Below are 27,143 nucleotides of genomic sequence, written 5' to 3' on the forward strand. Positions count from 1 at the left end.
AGATGTAGAGTTTGGACTGAGCTATATAATCTTGGCTGTTTAAGTTTTGTACTAGACCTTCTTTATATAGCTAGCCTTTGACCTGAGATAATAGACAATATATTTAGTTTATTTTACTTAGTTGAAGAGAAAGAGGTATGTTGAGCAGAAAAAACTCCAAAGAGAAGCAGCCCTTTATTTGTTCAGTTGATGACCTGCTGAGAGGTAATCAGTGGTACACAACTGAAAGACAAGTCTTTGGTCATCTGCCCACTTGCATTAGTCCAGAAATTCCTGTAAGCTCTAACAGGAAAGCATCAGATGCATCGTAACCTGAATAAAATACTGTAATACTCCCTGAAATGAAAGCTGGTGGAAAAAAAATGTATTTAACTACAGTTGTTAACAATGAATTACATTTTATAACTACAATGCAGTTCCCTGTGTCAGAAAACTGATATTTGAGATTATTATTGTTTAATTTCATGAACCTACATTTTAATGATTTTTTTTTTCTTTGCTTTACAGGAAGTGGATGTTCCTGTGATGCTGAGACACCTGCGAGAGCAGCGAATGTTTATGATCCAGACCATAGCCCAGTACAAGTTTGTGTATCAAGTGCTCATCCAATTTCTGCAAAACTCCAGACTTATTTAATCTTTTAAAACACCCCAGATCTTTGTGGATCTGAATGATTCTTACAGATGAACAAGGGGAACTGCCTTGACAACACTGTGTGCATATATTGTACTTTTTAAGGTTGTCTTGAAAGTAAGGAATAATTGTTTTTTACTAGAGTCTCCCATGGATTATTTTGTACAAGATATAATTTATTTTTCATGGAATAACTTGTGAATTACTTTAATAACTTGTAAAACTTCCAGTGACCTTCAAACTGAACCACATTTGACGTGACTGGTCTGCATTGTAACATGTCCGTAAGGAAAGCAATCCTCTGTAAAGGTAGTTTACTGGCTTTTGTTTTGCTCCACAGCTTCTGAAATGAACAGTTACTTGGCAGTGGGCTTTTTCAGGGAGATCTGACCCTCTACACATGCAGCAGAGCATGTTAGAGAGGGATCAAACACAGACCACTGTGAGGGCAGAGAGTTTTGGGTGCTAAACTGTTTGGATTCCACAAAAATTATGGTTTTAGATTAGTCCTTGAAAAAAAGGAATATTGGGTCTTTTAAATGAGGCCTTTGCTACTGTCTGAAATCCTTGAAGAGATTCCTAAGAGCTGAAGCAGTGCAAGAGGAAGTGACCCAGAGCAGGCTGAAGGCAGTGAATGAGTCTTTCTGGTAACTGTTGTGGGTTGTGGGGTGAACAGCAGAGGGATTCCAACTAAATGCAGCTGAAAAAAACCCTCGAATCAAGCACATTCTCATGAGTTACACTGAAAATTTATTGCCTTGAGGCTCACCTCCTGTAGAAAAGGAATCTCATTTAAGTTAGGATCTCCCCTTGTCTTAGTTTCCCGTGTGAAATACTTTCTTCAGCACTGTAATAATTTTAATTTCTAGTTATTGAAACTTTGTCAAAATGATCCATGCGGTCTTTTCTCCATATCTGGCTTCTCCAAATAGCAACCCTTGAGAGCTTTAGTCTGTCTTGATTCTTCCGTCATCACTGTCTTGTGGTTTATGAACATATTGAGCATCCTTCTTTTTGGTATTGGCAAACCTTGCTTCGTTAGGATGGTTTTTGTATTAAATTACACAAATAATCTCTCCTCTCTGTCTAGTTACTTTGGATTCCCCTCCTATTTATTATTACTATTTTGATCCTGGTAGCATTCAGGGATTCCAGTTAGGATTAGGAGGATGTTGTGTAAATAAATAAAGGAGAAACAGTCCTTGCCTGAAGTTTACAATTGGAAGAGAAAAGGGAAACAAACCTCCTCTGCTGCATAACTATGGCACAGATTCTTAACTGGCTTGCTGTAGGCCAACAATGAAACCTGTGACAGAGATGAGAAAAAAATCCACATGTCCTAGAAGTATCTGAGCAGTTAGACCTGTCCTCCTCTCCCTTCTTCATCCTCTGGCCCTCAGCACTGGCTAGCTGTTCTGCACAACTTGATGCATATTCCTTTCTTAAAACTGTCTATTTGACTGGAGTTACATTGCAGTGTGGGCATGGTAGCATTTACTTCTTTAGAAGTGATAGTAGCTGCACTTTTAAAAAACTTAAAAATAATTTAAAAAAAAGCTTTAGCAAGTTGTGCCAGGCCTCCCACACTGTTATTTCTGGTGTTTGAGATGGAAATTTCCATGCAGAGGTTGCTCCACTTCTTGCACTGACCCCTCTTTCCCATCTCCGCACACTGCCACCCTCCTGCAGGCAGTCCAGCCCTCCTTCAACTTGGCACTCCTGTTGGATTCCTAGGGAATGGATGAGGCTAGAGAGGAGCCGTGGAGATCCCTGCTCCCAGCCCTGCTCACCCCTGGCTTTTCCACAGTCTCGTTCAGTTTCAGAAATCTCCAAGGGTAGAATTTTCCATCTTTTAGTCTCATCATTGCTTTTCTTTTGTATCCCCACCTCCACAGCCCTGGTCAGTGTACAAGGCCCTAAGCCTACGAGCACTCTCAACCTCGGCACTAAAGGGACTTAGGCACTGGCCCTTGCCTCAAATCAGTGGGAGCATAAGCTAAGGCTCTGTACCAGAATGTTTCTTAACTGTATTTAAAACTGTGCTGTGTTGATTTGGCACTCTGCAATACAGGCCTAACAAAGTGACAAGGATTCTGGTGGAGACTTCTACCTACCAAACAAATGGTGAGGAGTGATTTAGCTTTAATATCTTTGACCATGTTCCTTTTAGGGATCAGCTGAGTCTTCAGTCAATTTCAGTTTTCCTTTTATTTCTTCTGCCAATGCCAACATATCTCTTGTTAAATTAGCAGCAACCATTTAAAGTCTTTTCAGCAGTATCTGCATGGTAATTGCACAGAGATGCTTTATATCTGGGAAACAAGCCAAGGAATAAACCTTGAAGCAAAGTGTATTAAATTAGTTATCTCGTTATAGCTTTTTGAATAATTTCCTAATGATGAATTAAGTTTGAACTCAGAGCTGTCAAGTCCCATTGCTCCACTTGGATGTGAGAAGTAGAAAATCAGGAGGGAAAAGAATCTGTGTTCCTGTGTCTTATTCTTTAGCTCTTCTCAACTGAAATTCCTACTTCTGTTTCTACAGTGAGCACAGGAAAGTTATTGCATAAGATAAAGAGCTGTGTTCGAAAGGAAGAAAATTAAGCAAATTTTTTTTATGCAAAGATGCATCATAGGTGTCTTAGAAAAATAATAATTACAATATGGCACCAAAAATCCTTTCCAAATTAAGTCAGTGCCTATTAATGAGCTAAATAAGTGGCCACATGGTAAACAGTCATTTCCAATTAACTCCTAATGTGGCTAGTATGGTAGATAAAGGCCAAAGTGACTCACTTTTTCCCTTTCATTGTCAAAGAATGGTAATTTTAAACTTCTCCTTTCATCTGACTTCAATGTATTTTTCCTGGTAGATTTTATCTTGACTGGATCTGTTAATATCATAAGCGAATTGGGCTGGTGCATGTCTTCAGAGGTTTCTTTCCACTCCGGCTTGCAACCAAACCTCAGCATGCTGATGTTTTATGACTGAAATGTGATACAGTTTTGTAGGGGAAAAACTGAACCTTCTGACTTTGAACCTGCTGTCTTTTTATCAGGCCTAAATTGCTTGGCCACTATTTCCTAACCTTTAGGGAGTGACAGGAAAATGCTTTTTGCATCCAATTTCATTAGTCATAGCAGGACTGAACGCATGAGACTTCAAGCAACAATAGTGTTTACTTTGTGTCCTGCAGGCTTTAACAGCAAAGTTGTTAAGTAGAAAAGGAGGACAGGTTGGGGTTGCTGTCTGTTTTGCACAGTTTTTTTTAACATCAAAGTGTGACAGTGGTTAGATTCAAAGAGACTAGTTTCATCCATTTGCAGTAAAGTCTGGATTGAAAAAATCTCGCTAAGATGCATCCATGATCAATGAATGGAGCTGCACTTTAAAAAGTTTGACACAAGCAATCGTCTCCAAAGACTCCACGTAAGCACATTTGGCCTATGCTCCCTGACTCTTTCCAAGAGAGGACTTGGAGTAGATGAGTAAGTCTGACATGGGAATTGATTGTGTATGTTTTCCTCTTTGTGCACTCTTAACCTGCATTTAATTTTGCCGTTTATTTTTATATTTTTTTTCTTTCAACAATGATAGCATTGAGATTGCTGGCATAAAATTTTTGGTTACTGTTAGTCTGAGTATTTTATGCCTAACATTGTCTGATCAGGGATGGGAGGGATTACAGCTGAGTTCTGATGCTGCTCAGTGCTGCTGACATCCCACTTCTTTCCATCCACCACAGGCTGCACTGGAGGATGGTGAACATTAACTGCTCAGGTCCTACTTGTTCCAGCTACTCCTCAGGCCTGCTTTGGCACTTTTCCTTCATTACCTGAGGAAAGATGAAGCTTGTTCCCACAAGCTTTCTCCTATATTGGGACCCTAAATGCTCAGCCTTATTGGAAATAGCTTTTCTCTAAACTAATTTCATCTGGCAGGAGACACATCTGTGAGAACTTATTTAACCTATTGCTAACACAGCCCTTTATAAAAGGGTATATTGAAGGACACTTCTGTTCCACTTACTTAAATCACAGAATCATTCTGGTTGGAAAAGACCTTTAAGATCATCAAGTCCAGTGCTAAACCATATTCCTAAGCAGCCTATCTACTATCTTTTAAATACAAACAACCCTTCAGATGAAGTTTCTTCTAGTATCTAATCTTAGAGTTGCACCAGAGGAGGTTTAGAATGTTTCTACTTGTCCACTTGTTAAAAGGAAGAAGAGACCAACCCCCACCTTGTCACACCCAGCAGACAGAGATCATCTACTCCAACTCCCCCCTCTAAAGCAGGATCCCCTAGAGCACGTTACTCAGGACTGCATCCAGGCAGGTCTTGAATATCTCCAGAGAAGGGGACTCCACCACCTCCCTGGGCAGCCTATCCCAGTGCTCTGTCACCCTCACCATAAAGAAGTTTTTCCTCATATTTAAATGGAACTTCCTATGTTCCAGCTTGTGCCCATTGCCCCCGATCCTGTCACTGGGAACTACTGTAAAGAGTCTGGTTCCATCTTCTTAGCTCCCAGCTTTTAGATACTCAAGAGACATTCATAAGGTCTCAGGCTTCTCAAGGCTAAAGAGTCCCAGCTCCCTCAGCCTTTCCTCGTAAGGGAGATGCTCCAATCCCACAATCATCTTTCTTGCCCTCCGCTGGACCCTCTTTAAGTGGTTCCCTCGCTCTCTTGAGCAGGGCAGCTCAGAACTGGATGCAGTATTCCAGATGTGGCCTCACATCTGGAGGGAGAATGTCCTCTCGACCTACTGGCCGCACTTCCCTATGCACGCCAGGGTTCCACTGGCCTTCTTGGCAACAAGGGCACGTTGCTGGCTTACGGATAATTTGCTATCTGCCAGGCTTCCAGATCCTGCTCCTCAGAACTGCTTTCCAGCAGGTCCATCTCTAACCTATATTGGACCATGCTGCATTCTCAACAGCTGAGTTCCCACCAGTCTTCTTGGAGGAGATGACGACTGAATTAGCTCCTGACAGGCTTGCTAGCAGTGTGCTCAGAAACTGGAAGCATCACTATGGGCAATGACTGCTGTGGCAGCTCTCGTGCATCACAGAGAGAGGTGAGAGTTAAATTTTGCTGCTTGTCTTTGTGGAAAAGAACACTTTGCATCCAGAGAGCTAAGGTGGTGTGCACGGCATGAAATAAAGGATGCATCGTATTGAAGGATCAAATATCAGAACTGACATTGAAAGGGAAGCACTGCACGATAACATAATTTGGCCACCCCTCTACAAAAATGGGTGTAAATCTGCTGATGGATAATCAGTCATAAGGAGTTCGGAGATGGGTTTTGATGCCAACAAAAGCAAGGTTGTGGTTCCAAAATGCCAAAGGCAAGTGTCCTCAGCTCATTCTTAGCCTTCTACAGAAGTTTTCTTGTAGAACCTGGTGCTATGGGAACTGCATATGCCAGCTGAGTCTTTAGAGGAGGATGTTATATGTGTAGCTGCATGAAGCCTTAGCTTGCAGGGACTGTGATATGAGGAAGGTAACAGCTGGCAGCCTGGGCTGTTGGGCAAACAGAAGATGGAGGTCTTAACCATAAATAAACTACTGATAGATTGTGAAACAAACCATTTAGTGCACAAGTCAAAACTAGTGGTGTTTATATAAATATTTAAAGTAAATACATTTTGTCAGTGTTTTTAGAGTATCTTAGACTAAATCCCCTTGGTTCCTCTCAGCCATTTTTCAGCTGGCATTTCTTTGAAAGTTTTGTTGGCTGTGATTTTTATGCACCTTCACAGAGAGTTTCCCCACACGCTACAAAAGCAGGACTTGGCCTTTGGAGGGGGAGCTGGAAGTCAGTGGTAAAATAACAGCTTTCACTGAAGAATCCCAGCACTATTTAATAGCAAGACTATTACTGCTGCTGATCCCTTACATTAATACAGTGCTTAACAGTTTTACTCTTCCAGATCACCTGAGTAAGGACTCAGTGTTTTGGACACTCAGCTCCAGCTATTTCAGGGACAGTGTTCCCTGAGGAGGCAGACAAGAATAAAAGAGGAAGGTTTCCCATAAACTACTTCCACAACAGGCTGATGGTCACACCCTGTCTGGGACAGTAGCTGGCAGTTGACACTTAAGGAAGAAATACAAATGTCTAGAGAAGAGTAGGTGCTCAGCCCCTCTAGCACACCTGGCAACCAGTCCTTTAGGGGATTCCTGAGAATAAAGTGTTTAGGAGCTACTGATAGGTCCACCTTCCATGAATCACATTACCTTTTCTTTAGAACCCATTTATTCCTCTGGCCTTCACAATGTCCTGTGTTGGCAAGTTCTACAACTTAATTATAGGTTAGTTCTATACGAACTTCCTTTTTGTGTATGTTAAATAAAATTATTTTCTTGCTGCTACTTAGTCTTTAAAAGAAAACAATTCTTTAGTGCCAGAAACATTGTTAATAGGATGTTTATCCTTTTGAGATTGCTCCATATGGAAAACATGTTTTCCTCATTAGTAAAGTACCTTTCTTTGGCTATTTTACAAAGGAAAAAAGTTTACACATGCAGGTGACTGTAATATTCCCATATATAACTGTGTGGAACATGTGTTACATGAAATAACATTTAAGTAAGTTTTACATCACTGGATTTTTACTATCCTGTTTTACTTCAGTATTTTGATGCTTCCTGTTTTATTTGTTCTGTAATTCTGTATATGACAGTTTAGCATAAAAGTGATCGGAATCTCACCACCTCATTGTATGTACACATTTTGTAGAGAAGTAAGACATCAGTTACATGCCCTTCCTGCCCTGCACTCCCTTCTGCTAGGGCTGAATGGCAGAACTATTCTATGCTATTGAAAGCCTTTAAAAAAAAAAAATCTATGCATGCTATTTTATATTCTAATGTATTATTCATATCAGTACATAAGCTTATGCTTGTCAGTTTTATCTTCTGTATAGAACTGATTACTTTTGACAGTATTTTTGCACTGTTTCTCTTCTTTCTCTTTTTATAAAGTTCTATTCAGCATTAATTGCAATAATTTTTTACCCCTTTCACTGCCTTTGTGTAAATAGTTTCTTACGTGCTTTGGCAAATGTGAGTATGTTTTCAGTCACTAAGGTTTTTTTTGGTAAGGCTGTCCTTCATATTCACAACATACAATAAACCACTTTTTTCAAGGAAAACTATGCTTGTGTTCTTTCCTGTACCAGCTTAAGGTTTTGTATTTGCACCTACTGTGCTCATGTTGGTTTCCTATGTTAAATTGCTGAACACAGCTAGGGCTACAGTGAGCTCTGAAGAATTTCTGTAAGCAGTAATCCAGGCTTCACTGGGGCAAGGCTCCTCCCAGTGCTGATGCTAAGTTCATCTGATTCTTTAGTGTTGAAGCATACACTTCAGGCTCTGCACAGGTTTTCTGAAATGAAGGTGTTATTCCCCTGGAAGAGAGGTGGCTTCACAAGATAAAGTTAGGAATGAAATAGTCAGCTGGTGCCCTCTTTCTAGGCATGGCTGTAGATAAGTGGCCTTGGCTTTCCAGAATCATTAAGATCTGGTGTCATTTTACGTACTCCAACTACAATTGCTGCTTAGAGAGGAATGAAAGCTTTCAGCAAAATCAGGTGACAAACCCTTGTTCTCCAGCAGTTGTATTTTCAGAGCAGCTCTTGGAAGAAGGAAAATATGATGAAGTTATTAATGGTGATGTGTTATCTTTGTTATTATACTTTATAAGCTGTGAAAGCAGTAAGGAATGGTCATGTAGTTTTACTGTGCAACATACTTGAACTTCAGTGTTGGAAATACACAGGTTTCCTCTGCAACAAATACACTTTAACTGGTCAAGGGAATTAAAAAATTTACACAGTCCACATCTTGTGCAAGCCTACAAGCTCAGAGGTAGGGGCCAGCATTCCCTGAAAAAGATGTGCTGAGCTCTAGGTCCTTACAGTGATGAATCCCTGGGACTGCCAGGAGCAGTGACGGGCCTGCAGATTACTGGGCTGAGGGAAGAGGGGTAGCTTTCCTGCACAGCAAGCAGAATTCATCACCCCCATTTCCCCTTTCTCTCAGCTAAGCCACTACAAACAAAAATGATTTGTGAAAAGAGGAATTGGATACTAAACCAAATAAAAAGAGTATACTTTTCACTAATTAATTAGTCAGATTAAATGAAACAACCTAGGCAAAAGTAGATGTCACAAAACTATTGCACCCATTTAATTGTAGAAGTGGAATTAAGAAGGGGCAAGACTGCTTTATTTACTTTACAGAAATTAGACAAACACTAAAATCCATGGTGAAAAAAAAAGGCTATTTTTGCACGTGAGCTGTCAAAAAGGCATAACGTTTAAGAAACCATGGATGCTTCCCTACAAAAAAAAAAAAAAAAAAAAAAAAAAGGCAAGTGTAGATGTGTGGAAGCTAAGGAACATTTTACAAGGCCTAAGTGTGTTTGTCATTCCAATTATAGGAAAAAACTGTGTTCATACTCTACTGCTTTTCAAAGGTTTCCTGAAGGTTTCCATAACAAGGCTTTTTAAATAAAGGTTTGAAGGATTGCATAGATTCAAAGGCTCAGTGATCCTCTAATTCCTTTTTGATCTCTGAAATGTATGGATGATCTTTCCCGTGTGCTACTTCCATGATAGCAATTGCCTATGAAAAGAAAAAAATATTCACACAATTGATTCATATATAACACCAGGCTATAAATACTCTCTTTAGAGGTTTGAAACAGTCTGACACCTCTAGCTACTTTTTGTCCCCTTGTAGTCATAAACCCAGTAGGAAATAAAATGAAATTCAAAACTAAGTAATAAAGGTTTTACATTCAGATAATACATCTTTCATCTTAAAGGATCCCAAAGCACCTTTCAAAATTATATTCCTGACAAAACTACTTTGAATGCAACCAGCGCCAGGACAGAAAACTGCACCTGGGGTGGGTAATATTCTGGCAAAGGACTTAACCAGTGTCAGATGGAGCTCTGTTCCTACCGATTTATCCTTCGGCTGTCAGACTGACAAGCAGGGCTATTGCAGAAGTTATATTAAGGCATTTGACACTTGATTCTGTAAACCCTCCACTGGTTCCAGGGGCTACTACTGCTTTATGAAGGAAGCTGCTGTGCCCAACTTCCTGCTATTTCATCCACAGCCAGCTCTGGTCCTCAGAGTGCATGTTTAACACTGAGTTGCACTTTCCTGCCACTATCCATGCTGCTTTGGAAAGTGGGTGTAGAGGCAAAATTTCCACTCGAGAAAAGGAGAGCAGTGGTCCCAAATGGGTGTAATAAAAGGCAGCAGTAGATAAGAGGGAAACAAACAATTTCAGAGTGCTTGTAACAATACTTAAAGACCAGAGTGCTAAGCTAAAGCAAGGATTTGCAGGTTCCTAGCCATCAGAGCATTTAGTCATTTTTTCCTTGGGAAACTTTTATGGAATTATGCTTTTGTATTTTTTAAGTAAGTCAGAACAACAACAGCCTTTGGTTCCACTTCAGCAGCAGTAAGAAATTACTCCATTCCCCCTCCTGCCCAGAGGAGAAAAGAGGGCCTTCTAGATGAGCTGCTTGCAAACTGACAGAGAACAATGGCTTTGTTTTTCCACTAAATCCCAAACATCAGGGGCTGGGATAACTTTGGTCAGTTCCTGCAGGCAGCTTTTGGAAGTGAGTCATTAGGAAATGTTTGTGTTAGGAAGCTAACTATGCCAACAAATCTACCTACAGTTCCCAACACCCCCTCCCCAGTCCCATGTTCCTACTGGCACAAATCTCAATTTTAGTCAAAGCTTTAACACCGTGGCAAAAGAAAACCTAGACTAATTTTAAACTAGGTAACAGTAAAAATTTAGAGCGTATATTCTTATAGTGTCTTTCACTATGGCTGGATGACTCTCTTATTGCTGGCTAAAAACTTGCCAGTATCTAAAAAAGGAAGAAAAAAAATAAATATTGACATTCCAAACCAAGTCATTATCTGCTACAGTAGTCACTGATGCTTAAGAAACTAAAATAAACTTCTGCCCATCAACAACAGGGGAAGAAAGTCAAGAAACCTTGTACAGACTAATAAAAAACTAGAAGAATAAAAACCTAAAAAATAAGGAACAAACTAACAAAAAGGGGTGAAGAAAAATGTAGAAACAAATGCTGTACTTGCCAATTTCAGCATTACCATATGCATCAAATTCCCTTCAGCTATTTAAAAATCACTTGGTTCCAGAACAAATAACCACCAAAAGCATGCCTAGTTTGACTTGGATACAGAAATCACAGACTTCAATGAAACACTATGTGCCTTTTGTAAGAGCCAAGTATTTTTTCTGCCCTTACCTAGCGAGTGAGGAGAAGCTAAGGTTCTGCTTCATTTACACTAGTATAGCTCTAGCTCAGAAAGGAATGTATAGCAAATGTTTAAGCACACTCCTCACTCCACTGCTGCAGTAGAAGGCCACTGTGAAAAGGTAAGACCCCTTGTATGGGACAACAGACCCATACTGCATCTTTGGAAAAATCAGAACTGAGCCAAAAATCCGGTACCCAAATATATTAACACATGGTGAATTTTCTACCAAGCCAGGCTTACTGACAGAGAAGCACGTAGTGTTTCAATGATCCCATGCCTCAACTCGTATTATTAGTGAAGAAACCAGGAAATAAATACCCTCTTCAGGGCTTTAACTCCAGCCGTTCTGTTCTCCAGCGCCATATACAGTCTCCCTAATTTCAACCACATGGAGGCAACATTCAGCGAGTAGGAGGGATAATGCTTACTGCAAGGGAGAAAGAAATTCAGCTTTATCAAACCTGGCAGTTTCAGAGCATTCTCCCAGCTCCCATCCCCCTCTCAAGGGGCAAGAAGCTGCCTCTCGTTGCCCCTGCCCATTCACTACGCTCATCCCCTCTGCCATGACTGCCAAGAGTCAGTGCCAATTGTGTCTGGGATGGGGACGCCTGTCAGCTGGGAATTGAACTGAAATTACCATATGCCTCTGAACAGCTGTCAGATGGCAATGACTTTCTGCCACTAGTTCCCATCGAGCCAGCTACAGAAAAAGACTGCATTGTTAGGAGTTTTTGGAGCAACCCTACACCCGCAGAAGTAACTGCCTATTGCACAATAGTCCCTGTTTAATGGAAAGTGAGGGGCCCTGGGCAGCGCGTACAGCACACATGCCATTCGGTACTTGCACACACTGAGCTAACAGAGTCCGGTTCAGCAGAGCTGACCTGGAATGCCAGGCTCTGAGCCAGAGGAGCTGGGCAAGTCCCAGGGAAGATAAATAGTACTTAGCCCCCAGGGGGAAAATGTTGGCTCCTTCTTTGTATCGCTGCTCTCTGCCAAGTGATCTGTGACTTTACGTTGGCATCTGCTCCAAAGGGAGTGCTTTACTTGTGCTCCCCCCAGCTGGCAAGAAAGTCACATCTCAAGATGAGATTCTGCTTGGGAGATTCATGGCAGGATCAGATGCAGTGTGTAACTGGCTGGCTCTAATGAACGAGATCACTACTGTAAAAACACAGAAAAACGTATCATAGAGAGTATTTATTTTTTTCCTGCAGAGGCTGCATGCTGCCTTGCCCCACACAGGGACTCAGCTCTAGGGCAGCAGAGATGAGGGACACCAGGGCACCCACAGCCTAGGAGCCCAGGAGCTGAGCTGGGCTTCAGCTCCCTCTGGTGCTCAGCCCCAGCTCTGGGACAGGGCTCTACTCTCCTGCAACCACAACTGCTGTGCTACTGCAAAGAGAAAGGACTGGGAGAGGGTGGGAGGCTGGCAGCAACAGCGGGCTTTGCCTCTGTTAACTTACACAAAATATGGACTGCAGATGCACTTTGAAGCTCTGCATTAGTAAAGTATTAGGGTATTTTAAAAGCCCAGTATTTATCCAGCTAAACAGAACTAGCACAGTACCCAAGGTGGTATAAACTTCTTTTGAGAACTTGAAGTAAGGATTTCAGACTCATCTTCTGCTATGAATTTCAGGCTGCATTTTCACAGTAACAAAATTCTGTCCCAGCATTTAAACATTCCTTTTTGAGTAGTGATGTCATGGGTAGCATGTTTATACAATACATACTGAGAGAAGTGATCTCTGCTCAAACTTGTCTTAATTATTCAGACCACTGAATCAGAGTACTAAAAAAAGTCTCATATTTACCTGTATGGTCTGATAATTTTTTGCCCATAACGCAGTGCACCTTCCCAGTCCTGCATGTAGAGACAGACTCCCATGGCCTGGTACATCATATGTAACATATAAACATTACTGTCTTCAAACACTGCAGCCATCTTCTCCAGGCTAAGTTCACAGATCTCCAGTAATTCACTAGGAGGTATGAAGAAGTCAAGGAACTCAATAATAAATGGTCTGTGATTAGACAACTACCAGGTAATGCCAAAGAAGAAAAGCTTCTTCAGAATGGTTCCGAGAAGTCCTCTCTTCTCTCAAACGGCCTCAATGCATCTACACTACAACCCCAGAGCTGCTTTGAGAGGTATTCTGCTAAGGAGATTATTACCCCTCCTGCTCAGATATTCTACAAAACTAGCTTTCAAATTTAAAAAGCAACAACAACAACAAAAAAGCAGATTTCCTGAATCATCGCCACACCAGCAATGTGTCAGAAGAAGTGGGAGTGAAGTTCCCCACGCAGTGAGTACTGAATCAGGCATGAGATAGCCTGGTCTGCTTCTGGCCCAATGAATCTTGCATTTTTGTCTGCATCACTGTTCAAAGGTAGATTTGTGACCATCAGCAATAGCTGCAGCCTCAGATGCAGTCTCTCAAAACAGGGCAATATTACAGTACACTAACACAGCCACACATCTGTGCTCACTCTTGTCTCTGGGCTGTGGAGACAGCCACATGCTGCACTATTAGCAACTGAGAACCACATAGGAAGGAACAGTGTCTCATAATCCTGCACTGTTAAACTGCCCCTTGTCTCCAGGGGCAACTCTTCAGTCAAAGGGGACAGAGGTAAACTTAACTTCTAATGGTCATAGGGCTTCTCCCGCAGGTACTTCTGAACCAACCCAGCAGGTAAGATTTTTAGGTCACACACCAAGCCAGTGAAGTCAGAATGAGATAAAGGATATATTTGTAGTGTTTGGCTCGCCTGAATTCCTCAATCACATTCCTGGCATATTTGATCATGTCCCGTACCGACTTTGCTGATGGAGGGTCATTCAGTTTACGGATTTCCAGTTTCTCTTTATCCTGAAGGAAACACGATGAACATTATAAATGCAGGTTCCAAGCCCTACAAATAAAGGTGCACCTGCTACACTAAATTACAGTAATAAAAAGACACAGATGGGAACTTAAGCTCCTCAAAGAACGCAAAAACAAAGGTAGAATGTGCACCTGCCATTTTTTTCTAAAGCCTTGGCAGGGAATCCTAGAATCCTCTGCGCCTTCCAGTTCATCTGCCATTCTCTACTTCTACGAAGTTCCTTTCTTTTGAAACGTCCAAGAGCTTTTCAATTTTTTGATGAAAGCAGTTTAACATAGGAAATTTCACTGCTTCCAAGAGATTAGGGATTAAAATTAATTTAGTTTTAAGTCTAGAAAAGCCCAGATACCTTAGGCTTACCACCAAGCGATAGCTCCGTGGAAAATGAGTTGATATTAAATATAGAAAAGGACCCTACGTATCTACAGACAAAACCACATTTCCACAGCTGTTATTTCTGCTGGACAGCTCCATTTACTCTTATCTTTCTCGCTAACTTACTACTTCGTGAAGATTCAGCTGCAATCTGGAGACAATCTTTTGCTGTTTAAGCCTCACATTGTTGCTAGATTTCTTTCTCCTTTATAATTTCATCTGCAAGCTGAGAGGGCTATAAGGGACTTTTTCCAGAGGTGGAGGCTGAGTGAGAGGTGATTCCAAGAGTAGCACGTTGCTGGAAATCACAGGTGAAATCCTGGCTTCGTTAAACTCAGTAGCAAAATTATCAAGATAACTGTGGGGAAAAACACAACTCTGGTATCAACAGAATGGCCTGAAACAAAAATATTGGGTACTATTTGGAAAAAAAAAAAGTTACAAAAGATGACACCATTTAGAGGAAGGAGATGGTTGTCTGGTCATTTTGGGAAGCAGCTCTTCAAAGGACATCATTGTGAAAGAGAGGGGAAAAAATTATCTGGAATTTAAGGATCAGATTATGCCAGGCAGACTGATCTTGGCTGAAATTACAGATGAGCCACACAGCTCAGTTCTCTCAGGACCTCCAGTGAAGGAGGTCCAAATGATTGCACAGGCACAGTTGTTTCAGCATCTGCTGGGTTTGGGTACCTTTGGGCCCTCATAAGTGCTTTTCTTCGAAATACCTAACACTTTGTTTTAAGGAACACTGTCTGGATGTCTGCCTTTGTCCTTTGAAAGGCACCAAGTGATGTCTAATGAACATAAATCTGGCCTGCACAAGGTGCTGTGACCCAGGACCACCCCGTCTCTGAGAAGACCAATATGACACCATTGCAGAAAAGCCTGTCTTGCAGATTCTGCTGGGTCTCCAAACCATCCAGCCAAACCATACAACATCACCTAAAATTCAGCTGAGATGTCCCAATGCAGAACTACAGCAGGACTCTATCTCAGAACAGGACCCCAGAAATGCTCCAAGCAAGATTCACTCACTGGGAGTTGGTAGAAAACATGCAGTTACAAAAAAACCCAAGAGTTCTGAGCTAAATTCTTTTGGCCAGGTAGCACAGACACACTCTAATTATCTAACAAAGTTTTAATATCAGCTTTGTAGCTCAACTTTAAATGGCTTCTACAAGGAAATTTCCTGGTGTGTCATGATTACAGTGGGAAGCATGACACTGTTTTCTAGATGGAAAATCAAAACCACCCCCCTCTCTATTATCCTGCCTCCTATTACCTGGGTAGGTGCCTTGACAGTCAGAAGCATATTTCACACCAATTTTATTACCTTTTCTCTCGTAACGCACTCCCTGCAATCACATTTAAAGAAATAGGAGTCTTGTAACCGATCATTTCTGTCTTCTGTGGGATACAGCAGGTCAATATAGCTGCTAAAAACCTATATGGTAAAAACACAGCAGTCAGTGAAAAGCAGTGTAACTATACCTATTTACCACTACTAGTTCTGCTGCATGTAGTATGACAGCTACGTATTTTTGTAACTTGTGGATCCCTGCAGTCAGATCACCTGGCCATTCCATGGCATTCTAAGTCTCTCAGCAGCATCAGGAGCTGCCATTTGTGAATCCAATCTGACAGAGAAATCTTTCCTTTTCTATTCATTATGGAATTTCCCTCAAATATTACCTTGGCTTAAACCCAGGACAGCAAGATTCAGGTGTGGATAAGGAAAGTATCACAGCATAAATCTCAGGCTCCCGTCAGACTACAAAGAGTTGCCTACTTTTGCAAAGTAAAATAATGATTTCAGGTATCCAGCCTAGGACCAATTACAGTGGCCTGGTTTTATGGAGGCTAGAATCTCAATTTTTTCTTTCTGAAAACCTACAAAAATTGGGGCAACAGCAGTCACTAGCAACTTTAGAAACTTTGGACAAGACCTTTAGATCTCTGAAAAGAAGAGAGGCTCAGTTCTCCAGTTCTAGGAGAATTATTATCGGATTTACTTCAGCAGCAATATTTTAAAGAAAAGAAAACTTGCTTTTGAACATTTTAAAGGCCCTTCACATATACTATTCTTAAGTTTTCCTCTACTTCAATGGTCTTCAGAAAAGAACCCCTGCAACCAGCTTTAATACTCTGTTTTTAAAATGAGATCTCCCCCAGGAAACATGTCATATGCACAGCACAGTTAATCATTTTGCAGACCAAGGAACAGTACTAGTTTTATATCCTCATTTATAGTTATTTGAACTGTTCTGCTTAGTCTTTATGCTTACTCCTTCTTCCTTCTTTCAAGTAGAAAGTACATGTAATTTCACGCAGCACATACTCTTCTTCTTACTGTGTGATCTCACGCTTCCTCTCACACTCTTCTCCCTTCCTTCCTTATCTTCAAAGCATGTAAAATGCAGGAACTGCATTTACAGCAAAAACTTTTAAAATGTTGCTATGCAATGGCTACAATGATCCTGAAGATGGAGACAGAGGCCATCAGACTGCACAGAGCCCAAGCACAACCAGGAGCTCACATGTGTAACATTCCGAAGTGTCAGAAAAGAGAATGCTCAAAAGCCCTGAGGCCCTCCAGAACTGACACAGCTTCTAAGTCACAACTCAATCAAAAGAAGATGCCAAGCAAGGTAAATACTCCACATCTTCACCTCTCTCACCATAAGTCCTCTCCAAAAATGCTGAAAGTCTCTGGGATTCCACAGTAAAATTCTGAAAGCAAGATCAGTCCTTGGCCATTACCACAACACACTTGCAGTGATTGCCAGCATCACAGGCAAATAATCGTTAATAAATGGCATAAAAAGAAGTTGCTCATCTGAGTCATTCACCCTTGGCTCCAGTAACTAAACTCCCTTTGTTCACAATGGTGAACAGCTATAATCCACAAAAATAACCTTCTTCAAAACTGATACCACATACTTCAAAAAGTGGTAGAAGTTACCAAAATCAAATCCAAACTTATTTTGATCAGCATTAACCTTACCCACTAAATAAAAGAGCCACTAAAACTATCTGTAAACTCCAACCCCAGAGAGAATGTTGTGTATTTTCATCCCCTGCAGATCCTCAACTCCATTTAACATCTTTCTTCTTTAAAGCAAAAAGCAGTTCTGCTGCTGAAGACTCCCTGCCAAGTTCATTACTTGATTGAGAAAGTTTCAAGGTAAACCCAGAGCCTTATCTGATTTCACATAATTTTATCTATTGCTGTTCAGCTTTGCTCCACCTGAAAACACACCCTTGCTCTTCTCTGACTTCCCAGCCAAAGGCTGCAGAGGTGATATGACCAAGTCCTGTGTTTTGTAGATGCTCTGTCCAAACAGAGGTTAGAGGACTTATCTGTGCCCGTTTACCCTGTTTATTCTGGCTTCGATTCCAATGCATTACTATTATACTGGGAACTATTATAGCAGTAATAATTTGCTTTGATCTTGGAATTTCAAAGCACTAGCCAAACATTAGAAAAATCTGCCTCATTTTTTAGATGGTAAACTGAGACAGAGGCTGGCAGATATTAAGTGACTGCTGCAGGTGCCCTTCCCTTGTCTCAGCACAAATTAGGATACTGCTCCCAAGAATCCCTTCAGTCCTTCAGAGCTACCTCACCTCTTCCAATGCAACAACTTTAGAGAACCAAGAGATCCCCTCCCCACACCCCGGTTCTTAAATTGTCATCTAATTTGAAGGAAGTCTGAAAAGCAGGATGGATCCTACTTTTAGGATGTATGCTTACAGAGTACATTCAAAGACAGTGCATTTACCTCTTCTCCAGGCTCAATCTCTTTAACAGCTCTGACTTCAGCCAAGGTTCCCTTGTAAGTTACAATCACATTTGGGCAACAGCTATGGTTCATCAATGCAACACTGTAAAAATAGAAATGTAAACGCTTTGCATCCCCCCACCAAAAGCAACAAGCAAAAAGTTAAACAGCACTTCAGAAAACAAAAAAGTCTGAAAGGTTGAATCGGTCTGTCTCTGCAAGCTGCTTTTATTCTGAGGCTTAACATGAAGGCAACCTTGGAGACCAATGATAGACAGACTTTTTCTCAGAGAAGACAGAGAAACCCATTTAACTTAAAGAAAACAAGCAAATACAGAAAAACAGAATTTGCTGCATCACAACTTAAGATGAGCATTAAAATTTGAGTTAGCTTCTGTGCAAATGTAAACAGCCTCCGTGTCTGAAGTAGAAGGGAAGAAATCTCTGTTACATAAGTACATGACTTGAACAAAAAAATGGAATTGCTAGACAGAACTTCTCCTTACTACCAAGCTTGGACAAAGTGCAATTTGCTACTTCTTTGAGATAAAAAGTATAGTTTTAATTCTTTCTCTTCCAATCTACCAAAACAATAATGGTCTCTTTAGTCTCTTTAGATCACAGGCATAAGTAGGAAAGATCTTGCTCTTGCATGCTGATCATTTGCAAACAAAGGACAGTGTTGGACATATTTCCAGAACATCCTCGTTTAATACTCTACTTTCCTCACCATGACTCTGATCCTGAGCATTTCACGACCTTTATTTCCGATCTGTAGATAAGGGATATGGACTTCAAACAAACTGGCTTGAAGAAGGAGAATCTGTGAAGCAAGGACTATCTACTACTGTCTGTATGTAGCATTTAGCAAAATCAGGTCCTGCTTTAATTAAGCATCTATAAGTTTCAGATTACTTTGCCACAGATAAGCTGCTACTAATCTATGCCTCACAAGGAAGCCAACCTAAGCAGACAGTAGTAATACTTTCACTAGGAGGTCTGCTAAGAAGGACAGAAAACATCCTCCTTTGCTACAATATTAATTGGGAAGGACAGACTTAAATGGAGGAAGTGTTCCTCAGCCTTAAAGGGAGCTGCATGCCCCTGCCCACAAACTGCAGTTAACATCTGCAGTTTATTTATAAAGCTGAGGAGCTTGTACATATTTTTTTCCACTGGCACAGCGACATAAAGCATCACAGTTTTTAAAACATCTGAAGAGGCTGAAAGAAGTTATGAAAGGGATTTACTGTTTGCAAAGGAACAAAGGTAGAAGGGATGTTGTTCAGAGAACACCAGGTGAAGGATTATACCCAGCCAAAACAGAAAGTCGTGAATGGAGAAATCACTTGCAATCCTTTTCATTTTGCTTTGATCATTATATGATGTCTCTGTCCAGAACCTGCTAGCCAAGTAATTGTTTCCTACCAAGCTGTAAATAGTTCACAATGTAAGCTTCAAAACAAATTACAAGTGTGTTTTAACCAAAATGACCAGATTTTTAAAAACAGCTGCTACAAATAATTGGCCATATTTTATTTATAAATATTAAATTTATAAATATATAAATTAATTTCATTTTCCTACAGATCTTCCTCCATATATGTGTAAAATCCTTTCTTTTTACATAGTTTGTCCCTGCATATTGCAGGGGGGGGTTGGACTAGATGACCTTTAGAGGTCTTTTCCAACCGAAGACATTCTATGATAATAAATTATTTTTAAAAAATATTAAAATAAACCTACTCGGGAAATATGGCTGATCCCAAATGAGAGAGTTCTTCATCCTCAATTGTGAAACCATTACAATTAACCTAAGGAACAAGAGAAAGAGATTAGCTCAACTTCTGGTCAGCTAAGTACTTCACACTCACACATCATGTTCTCATACTTGAAAGTCAATTGCAGCAATTCGCTCACAATTCTCTTTTCACTTCACTAGTACTTACAGGGAGCTACATGACATCTCAAAAAGGGAAGAGAAGGATAAAGGCCCTATCTAAAAGAATGTGCAGGACACTGAAAAATTGGCAGTCCAATACTTACACCTGCACTGGACACATCTAGGGCACTGCTCCTTGGAATGCCAACCAGGAGAAATGGGGCTTGAGAAGAGTGCTAGAAAGTGTCAGACAAAGCAAGACCATTGACAACACAAAACAAAGCCTGATTCTGAGGAGGCAAAGGGACTTCATTTGTCCATGACAAAGGCCAAAGCAGAACTACACATGCAAGCAGCAACATAGGGATGAACGACAGCAAACTCAGTCAGGCTGGAGCAGTACAGAGCTTTGATGGAGCGTATGCTAGAGACCTGCCACAATCTGTCATTGAGGGCTGCACATATCACCTACAGCTAAAGCACCTATCAAGAACAACAAAGGCAGTAAGAAAGACTTGAATCTAATGAAGACATAGAATAGGAGGGGACAGAAAAAGGACAGAGTATAAGAGGAAGTGTATTCCTAATTTAAGCAGACAAAGGATCAAAAGACCTTGTTCACTAATCTTTTTTATATAATAGACTCAAACAGGTTTTAAAACCTTCTCCCTCTTTATTCTCACTAAACAAGAGACTTACAGGAGTTTCAGCTCTGTTTCATGTGGTTTGTGTGACTTTAAATAATCAAAATGCACCTCAATCAAGTACTTTATTCCACTTTCACTGCGAGTCACGTACATGCCAACATAAAGAAAACCCTCACCCCATTCACCACCATCTCCCTGCCATCATCAAGATGTTCACAGAAGCATCAGAAAAGCACTAAAACAACTACTGTCACGTGGCCAAGCCCAGCTGAAGCTACAATGGGCACAGGAACAGTCAAGCAACTAAAAAGTAAGTATTTGTTCTGGAAGGGCAAAAGTTGACAACAAACACTACAAACAACGATAAACCCCACAAGCTGGAATGCAGCTCAGACTGGATTTTAGAAATATGCAAATAGCTCCCAAAGCCACTCCTCAGGTATCCACTGTTCAGGATGAGTTGACAATTAAGGAAAGTGTCCTGTTTCTCTGACTTACTCACTGGTGTTATCTTTGCTTGATCTTTATCCTGATGTTTTTAGCAAGGTAGCATCCAAAGGCTCTCTATCTTTCAAAGTGAGCATGCTACTGCCTTAGCCAATGTATGACCACACCTGAACCAAAACCAAAATGTGATTGCTGAAGACAAAAACAATAGAAGGGAAAGACTGTATCAACAGCAAGTAAGAACATAAGCCTACAAAGGCTGACACTAAGAACAGCTTGATGGTTCTGAATCACAGGGAAATATTTAAAAATATGTAATGAGTTATCATCAACTACCCTCCATTAAGCAAGAGACAACCCACTTCTTGAATGCATCATACTAGAAATTACACAAGAGGAAGAATTGGAAGGGCTGAGATACCACTAGTTTCACCAGATGAATGCATGACTAAAAAAGGGAATGTGGAAGGAGTAAAGAGAGAAAAACTAGAGCTCAGGTTTGTTCCCAATGGTGGAAAAGAGAATGTGCAAAAGGAGGCACAAAATTACGCAATTGTCTTCAAGGAAAGGATAAGATGCTGGAACTTGAGAAAAGAGAGAAAGCTAAGAGTATGACAAGGTGAGGCTGAGGAGCAAGAGCACCAGTCTTCACAGCTATGTTCTATAGGGACAAAAGAGGGTAAAATGATAGCAAGCACTGGGGAAGAGAGCAATGAAACGTAAGGATGAGTAAAATTTTTGGTCCATTTAAAAGGGCCAATTACACCTTTGTCGAGTAGAGAAACAACATCAGGCCAATCTCACAAAAAGCAGTGAGCAAGGAGTCAGAGCCATCCAAATCCCAAATGGCTGCCCTGAGCCACAGAGAGAAAGAATGCCAAATAGAGAAGCAAAGTAGACAACATGAGACCAGAGAAAGCACTGAAGCAAAACAAAGGAGCAGCAGTGTAACCATACTATTGGTTTTAGGTCAAGTTGACTGATTATTAGGAAACGTGTTTGTATATATCAAGTACAGACATGCCTCCGCTTCTTCTAAAATGATTTATGCCAAGCTAAAACTTAAAAAGGTTGTGAGCTGTAAAATACTTCTGAGGGACATCCAGATAACCTTTGGAGACTTTAGTTCAAAAAATTGCAATGTCTACAGTGGCAACTAGTTGCCTGATGATCAGGAAGAGCTTAACATGGTATCTAAGGGTGACCTTAGACATCTACAGAAAAGAATAGATGAAATATCAAATCTGGGAGTCAGCAGTTTGCAGAAGTCAGTTAAAATACAATGATCTGATGGAGCTGGTCCAGGACGTGACACTAAGTGAAAGTAATTATAGACAAAATAATGTAATCTTCAGGGATTCTGACTACATTCGAACAAAAATATTCAGAAACATCACAAGAAACTGGATGCACCGATGTCCTTAAAGTATCCCTCTGACAAATATAAATTGTTAAGTCTTCAAAACAGAAAAAAACCCAAACTTTTAATTGAAGGGAAATGTTTAATTAGAAACAAAATAATGGCTGATGAGCAGATGCTAAACATGCTAAAGAATAATTCCCCTACAGAATAGCAGTACCTTGGTATTAAGGCAATACTAACACTGCTTCCTTCTTGGTAGATGCCCAGCTCTACCAACAAGGGTATTGCCATCTCAGCTTTCATCACAGCAGCCAACATATGCCTCCTTCTCAAAAAAAAAAAACAACAAAAAACCAAAAACTTTTTACTGGGACATTTAAGTTTAAAACTAACTGATTTTGAAGTACAGAAGGAAAAAGAAGAAAACAGATCTTTCAGTGCTCCCCTGGTGTGTCATTCCATCCACTAAAATACATTCAATTTAGATGCACATAAAAAAAGAGACGACACATTTCAGAAGTTATCTAACAAGACATCCTGCCTTTCCTTCATCTCTTCAGATGACCAAACTACCTGACTGCATTTAAAAGCCACATACCAGATAAAAGTTCCAGACTGCTCTTTCTACTCCTCTGATGTTTACTCCTTGTGAAGGTCAAACACAATGATGACCTGACCAGCAAGGATTTCCACAAGTCTGAAGCCTGAATGAAGGTTTTGACTCTGCAGGGTCTCAGACTAGCAGCTTTCCACAGCTGCATTATGCTTGGCCCACAAGAAGCCTAACTTTGACAGGGTCTAACACAGGCTGTTTCCCCTTTTCTTCAGTGTTTGAGAAACACCTCATAGCAAGTTTGCAGACAAGAGTCTCTACTGAAATGAATCATGTCCAGCCGCTTCTGGTCAAGGAGGTGGATCTTCTCCTTCAAGCACACTCAGCTCTCCTCAAGACAAGCAAAGAGCTACCATTTCCATTGCCATTAACATTTTTCCCCTTTCACAAAAGCTAAAATCCTACAGCACTAACCACCTAAGCAGGCTGTGTTCTAGCCAACTTACTTGTGCAAAGAGAACTACAAGGGCAGCATTGTCAGGGTATTCCAAGTGCTTTGAGTAAAAGTGATGAAGAGCAGCAATGTCGTTCTGAATCAGCTCTCTCTTTTCATTGTCTAGTTTGTCAAGGTCTGTGGACAAAGAATACATTCCATTTCAGTAACAGGAACACTCCCCCATGAACTGCAGCTAGACTTAGGTTAGAACAGGCCTGGACTTAAACCCATCAAGGAACAGCTACTTTTCGAAGTACTGCAAGAAGTGTCTGCTCTTCCATAAACATAATGCTACTTCTGCCAAAGCCACACATGCATGACAAGAACATGCAGGATTTAAAAGCATATTCTAACATCTTTACATTAGCAAGTAACCAGACACAGATTTCCCTTTCTTGGGAGGAGAGTTGCAGAGTTTAAAATGCATTTGTCAACCCTAGCAAACAGACCAGCCAGTCCTGGTCCTCAAGAAGCCTATAAGCTGTGGGCAGCTATCCTCAGCTGTTTAACATGACTTTATGATCTACCTGAGAATGCCCACGGGCTGGAAGGTCACCATGAACAGAGTTATCTTTAAGTTGCAGATATCTGAGGATACGTCAGTGGAAATGTTCTGGCACACCTGCCAAGTGTATTCCCTTGCAGGTTTGTTGAGAGACTTACCCTCAGGTCCACAATAGGTTCTAGCCAAAGCTATGGCCACTTAACCTTTTTCTGCCTGATCCACGCTAGGTGATCGACCGTATACTATTCATGGCACCTTCTCTCTCCTCAAAAGCACAGTGTTGGAAAGTTTTTTTTTCTTAATCCTCTCTCACAGTAGCAGTATCACCAGCTCAGCCCTGCTCTAAGAGAGCCGTCAAGTCATCAGCTTTCCCTCTCCAATGCAAAATAATAGCAGAGAGAAAAACATAAAGGAAGAGGAAAGGCTGCAAAACAGTGGAAGAAGAGGGAAAGATTTCTAAGAGCAGATGTGAATGACAGGACAGCCACAAAAAATACTGAGGAAAATGAAATGGGACAATTTGATAAGAATTAGGACAAACCAGGAATAAGAAATTTTGAGCTTCCAATTGACAGTCAGATGCCTTTTTGTCTCCTGTGCAGGGTGTTGCGAAGAGTAAGGCAACTGCTGAACATGGCAAAAGTGTGCTAAGAGAGGAGGAGAGTCAACAAGGCAGAAGGAACACGGGGACCTTACTAACAAAACCAGAAACAAAACAAGGGCTCTTAGAGGACAAGTGAGACATTTCAACAGAAAATAATTTCAGCCTTTCAGCTCCCAAATTAGTAAAATATTGAAGACAAGCTGCAATGCAGAAGAATATACAGGAATTACTTTCAGCACTTACCCATCTTCCTCAACCTCCCAAACCTACTAACCTACCTGTAAAAATTATCCCTACCTCCGCAGTTGTTGCAACAGCTGTGATAGGAACTCTTGTCCAGGAAGCAAACAAGCCTATAATCTCGCTACGCTTGGTTATGCTGCGACTTCAAGTCCTGGGAATGACTGCATTTATTCAATATTTTATATAGCATTTTGGAAACCATCAGAGTAAGAAATGTGAATACACAAACCTATTGCCTCCTTGTATATTAAACCCGGCACCAAGAAAGAGAAACAATAGTCCAGTGAAATCAACGCCAGGATCATTACTAGTCCCTTAGTTGCTCAATTTCTAACTCTCCCTCACCAGACAGCAACAGTAGCATTCCACTTAAAAGCAAGGCATTGCCTCATCTCCTTCCTTGGATTACTTTGGAGCATTTAGGACACGGAATTTCAACACAATCATATATAACATGTCAGATTTGACTGGCAGTGACAGATACTGAAGCACAGTCCAGAGGGTTCTGCAATTAGCCCCTTAGTCACTGTCACCATCAAGCAACTGTGCTGTCTCTGATTTTATGCCTCCTGGTAAGAAATACCAGCTATTTTAGTTTTACAGCATTAAAATTCTCAAAAGACATTAGAGTACCAGAAAAACCATGAGATGGATGTATGCTATGTAATTGATTCTGTCTAGGTTTTCATCCTTGTTTCACAGCCCTCACAAGCGACCAAAAAAAAAAAAAAACCAACAAGAAAGAAAATTGCGCATTCAAAAATCGAGGAACCACAATTCTCTGTTTACTCCCTTCCTCCAAAAGGAGTGGGATGCTCTGAAAGGGCTTGGTGGAGAGGGGCCAGGGGGTAAAGCAAATAATGCCTCTGTTTACCTGCAAGGCTTTTTTACTTACGTGATTCAAACTCTTTTACAGCAAGCAGCTTCTCTGACTGTGTTCTTTCCGGGTGAATTTTCTAGCAACAATGGGAAAAAACCAACAAAAATTTATTGTAATGTTTTAAGTTGGCAGTTTTGTCTACTCATTCATAAGGTGGGAACTCCTACCTCTAAAACAAACTCAAATCCATACTGTATGGAATTTACAGAAGTTAATGAACAGCAATGAGTTAAACTGACTGCCTTTAGTAAAACCATGGAAACATTCCCTTTACACAAAATTAGGCAGTCAAAGATTAACTCCTCTCAAATTTATAAACAAAAACTGAACAGTATTTTTAATATGTCATTTGCTTTGTTCTAGACACCCAGAAAGTCGCTAACAATAGCAAGCAGGCAGGAGACAGGCTTTGCTTTGAGGAAAGTGAATAAACTGACTGTTGACAGAGTTCAAAAGCAATGCTCCATTGTTGGCCTAAGGCCACTTCTTTGTAATCTTGGCCATTAAATATGGCTTTGCAGGTGGCCCAGCAGCTGAGGTTCAGGGACTATGGTTTGCATATTTAGCTTCTAGATGACATGCAGGGTTCTCCCCCCTCCCTGTAAGCGATAAAAGCACAAATTTATTTCAATGACTTTTTGTCATTAAACATTCAATTTTGTTTGTGAATCACCACCAAACCCCACTTTAATTAAGTCACACACACATCTATTCACACACACATCTACACACACAGCAAGAATGCAGCTACCTTCCCAGCAGGCCACCAAAATACTCACTACATACAGTACCCAGGTTGCCCTTGTCACTTAAACAGACCTCAATCACACAAATATGCTTCAAAGAGGATTTGTTTTTGTGGAGAGAGTTTAGAGCTATACAAAGATATACAGCAAAATAACCTTGAAACTCATGAGTCCTGTCTCCTCCCTGTAATTACTTGTGTTATCCTCAGTATTCATACAGCTAGGGAACATCGACATGCAGGTTGACATTGCAATCTTATTTCCTTACTAATAATATTCTTTTTCTCCAAAGACCAAGGGCCTGAGATTTCTCTCTCAATCTCTTTTTCACCAGGTAACTCCAGTAATCATCAACATTTATACCTGAATACCTAGGAGGTGTTTTTGACTCACAAAGGTACTGGGAGTTATGTACTATGCAATGTTATGTAGATATAGCTGAAAAATAGTACAAGGCAAATGCTTCATAAAGTTATCAGTTCCTGTAGAGAGATAAACTGGGAGCATTTATCAGAACTTAACCATGTCTACCAAGTCTCATTCATCTTTCTCTTCACCAGCATGAGCTTGGTGCCAGTCCACACAAGTAATCAAAACCTCCAATCTTCTAGAATGAAGGCTGAAACACTAAGTGCATTGTGAAACTACCCGTAAACTTTTTCAGACTTTGTTCAACATACCTTGGCCATATGTTAGCGTTACGCAGCTTAAAACTTCACTAGCATTTTGCCATCTTCTCCCAAAGGTCTCCAGCT

At 40.7% G+C, this 27,143-nt stretch overlaps 2 protein-coding genes across 5 annotated transcripts in view; one reads left to right on the top strand and one right to left on the bottom strand.

Moving 5' to 3' along the window:
- The window catches only part of PTPN14 (protein tyrosine phosphatase non-receptor type 14), a 116,094-nt gene extending 114,938 nt beyond the window's left edge, over window positions 1-1,156 (top strand). For all 3 annotated transcript variants that reach the window (XM_051612977.1, XM_051612979.1, XM_051612978.1), the window contains exon 19: window positions 508-1,156. In XM_051612977.1, coding sequence (XP_051468937.1) covers window positions 508-636 — 129 coding nt within the window. In that variant the 3' untranslated portion in view covers window positions 637-1,156. The remainder of the gene's footprint in view (window positions 1-507) is intronic.
- Window positions 1,157-8,806: 7,650 nt separating this feature from the next.
- The window catches only part of SMYD2 (SET and MYND domain containing 2), a 29,673-nt gene continuing 11,336 nt past the window's right edge, over window positions 8,807-27,143 (bottom strand). For both annotated transcript variants that reach the window (XM_051612982.1, XM_051612980.1), the window contains exons 4-12: window positions 25,658-25,718; window positions 23,421-23,545; window positions 19,769-19,836; window positions 18,023-18,125; window positions 15,574-15,684; window positions 13,726-13,846; window positions 12,785-12,959; window positions 11,286-11,394; window positions 8,807-9,272 (exon numbers count right to left, since the gene is read on the bottom strand). In XM_051612982.1, coding sequence (XP_051468942.1) covers window positions 9,192-9,272; window positions 11,286-11,394; window positions 12,785-12,959; window positions 13,726-13,846; window positions 15,574-15,684; window positions 18,023-18,125; window positions 19,769-19,836; window positions 23,421-23,545; window positions 25,658-25,718 — 954 coding nt within the window. In that variant the 3' untranslated portion in view covers window positions 8,807-9,191. The remainder of the gene's footprint in view (window positions 9,273-11,285; window positions 11,395-12,784; window positions 12,960-13,725; window positions 13,847-15,573; window positions 15,685-18,022; window positions 18,126-19,768; window positions 19,837-23,420; window positions 23,546-25,657; window positions 25,719-27,143) is intronic.

This window comes from Apus apus, chromosome 3, assembly GCF_020740795.1.
Source record: "Apus apus isolate bApuApu2 chromosome 3, bApuApu2.pri.cur, whole genome shotgun sequence".
NCBI lineage: Eukaryota > Metazoa > Chordata > Aves > Apodiformes > Apodidae > Apus > Apus apus.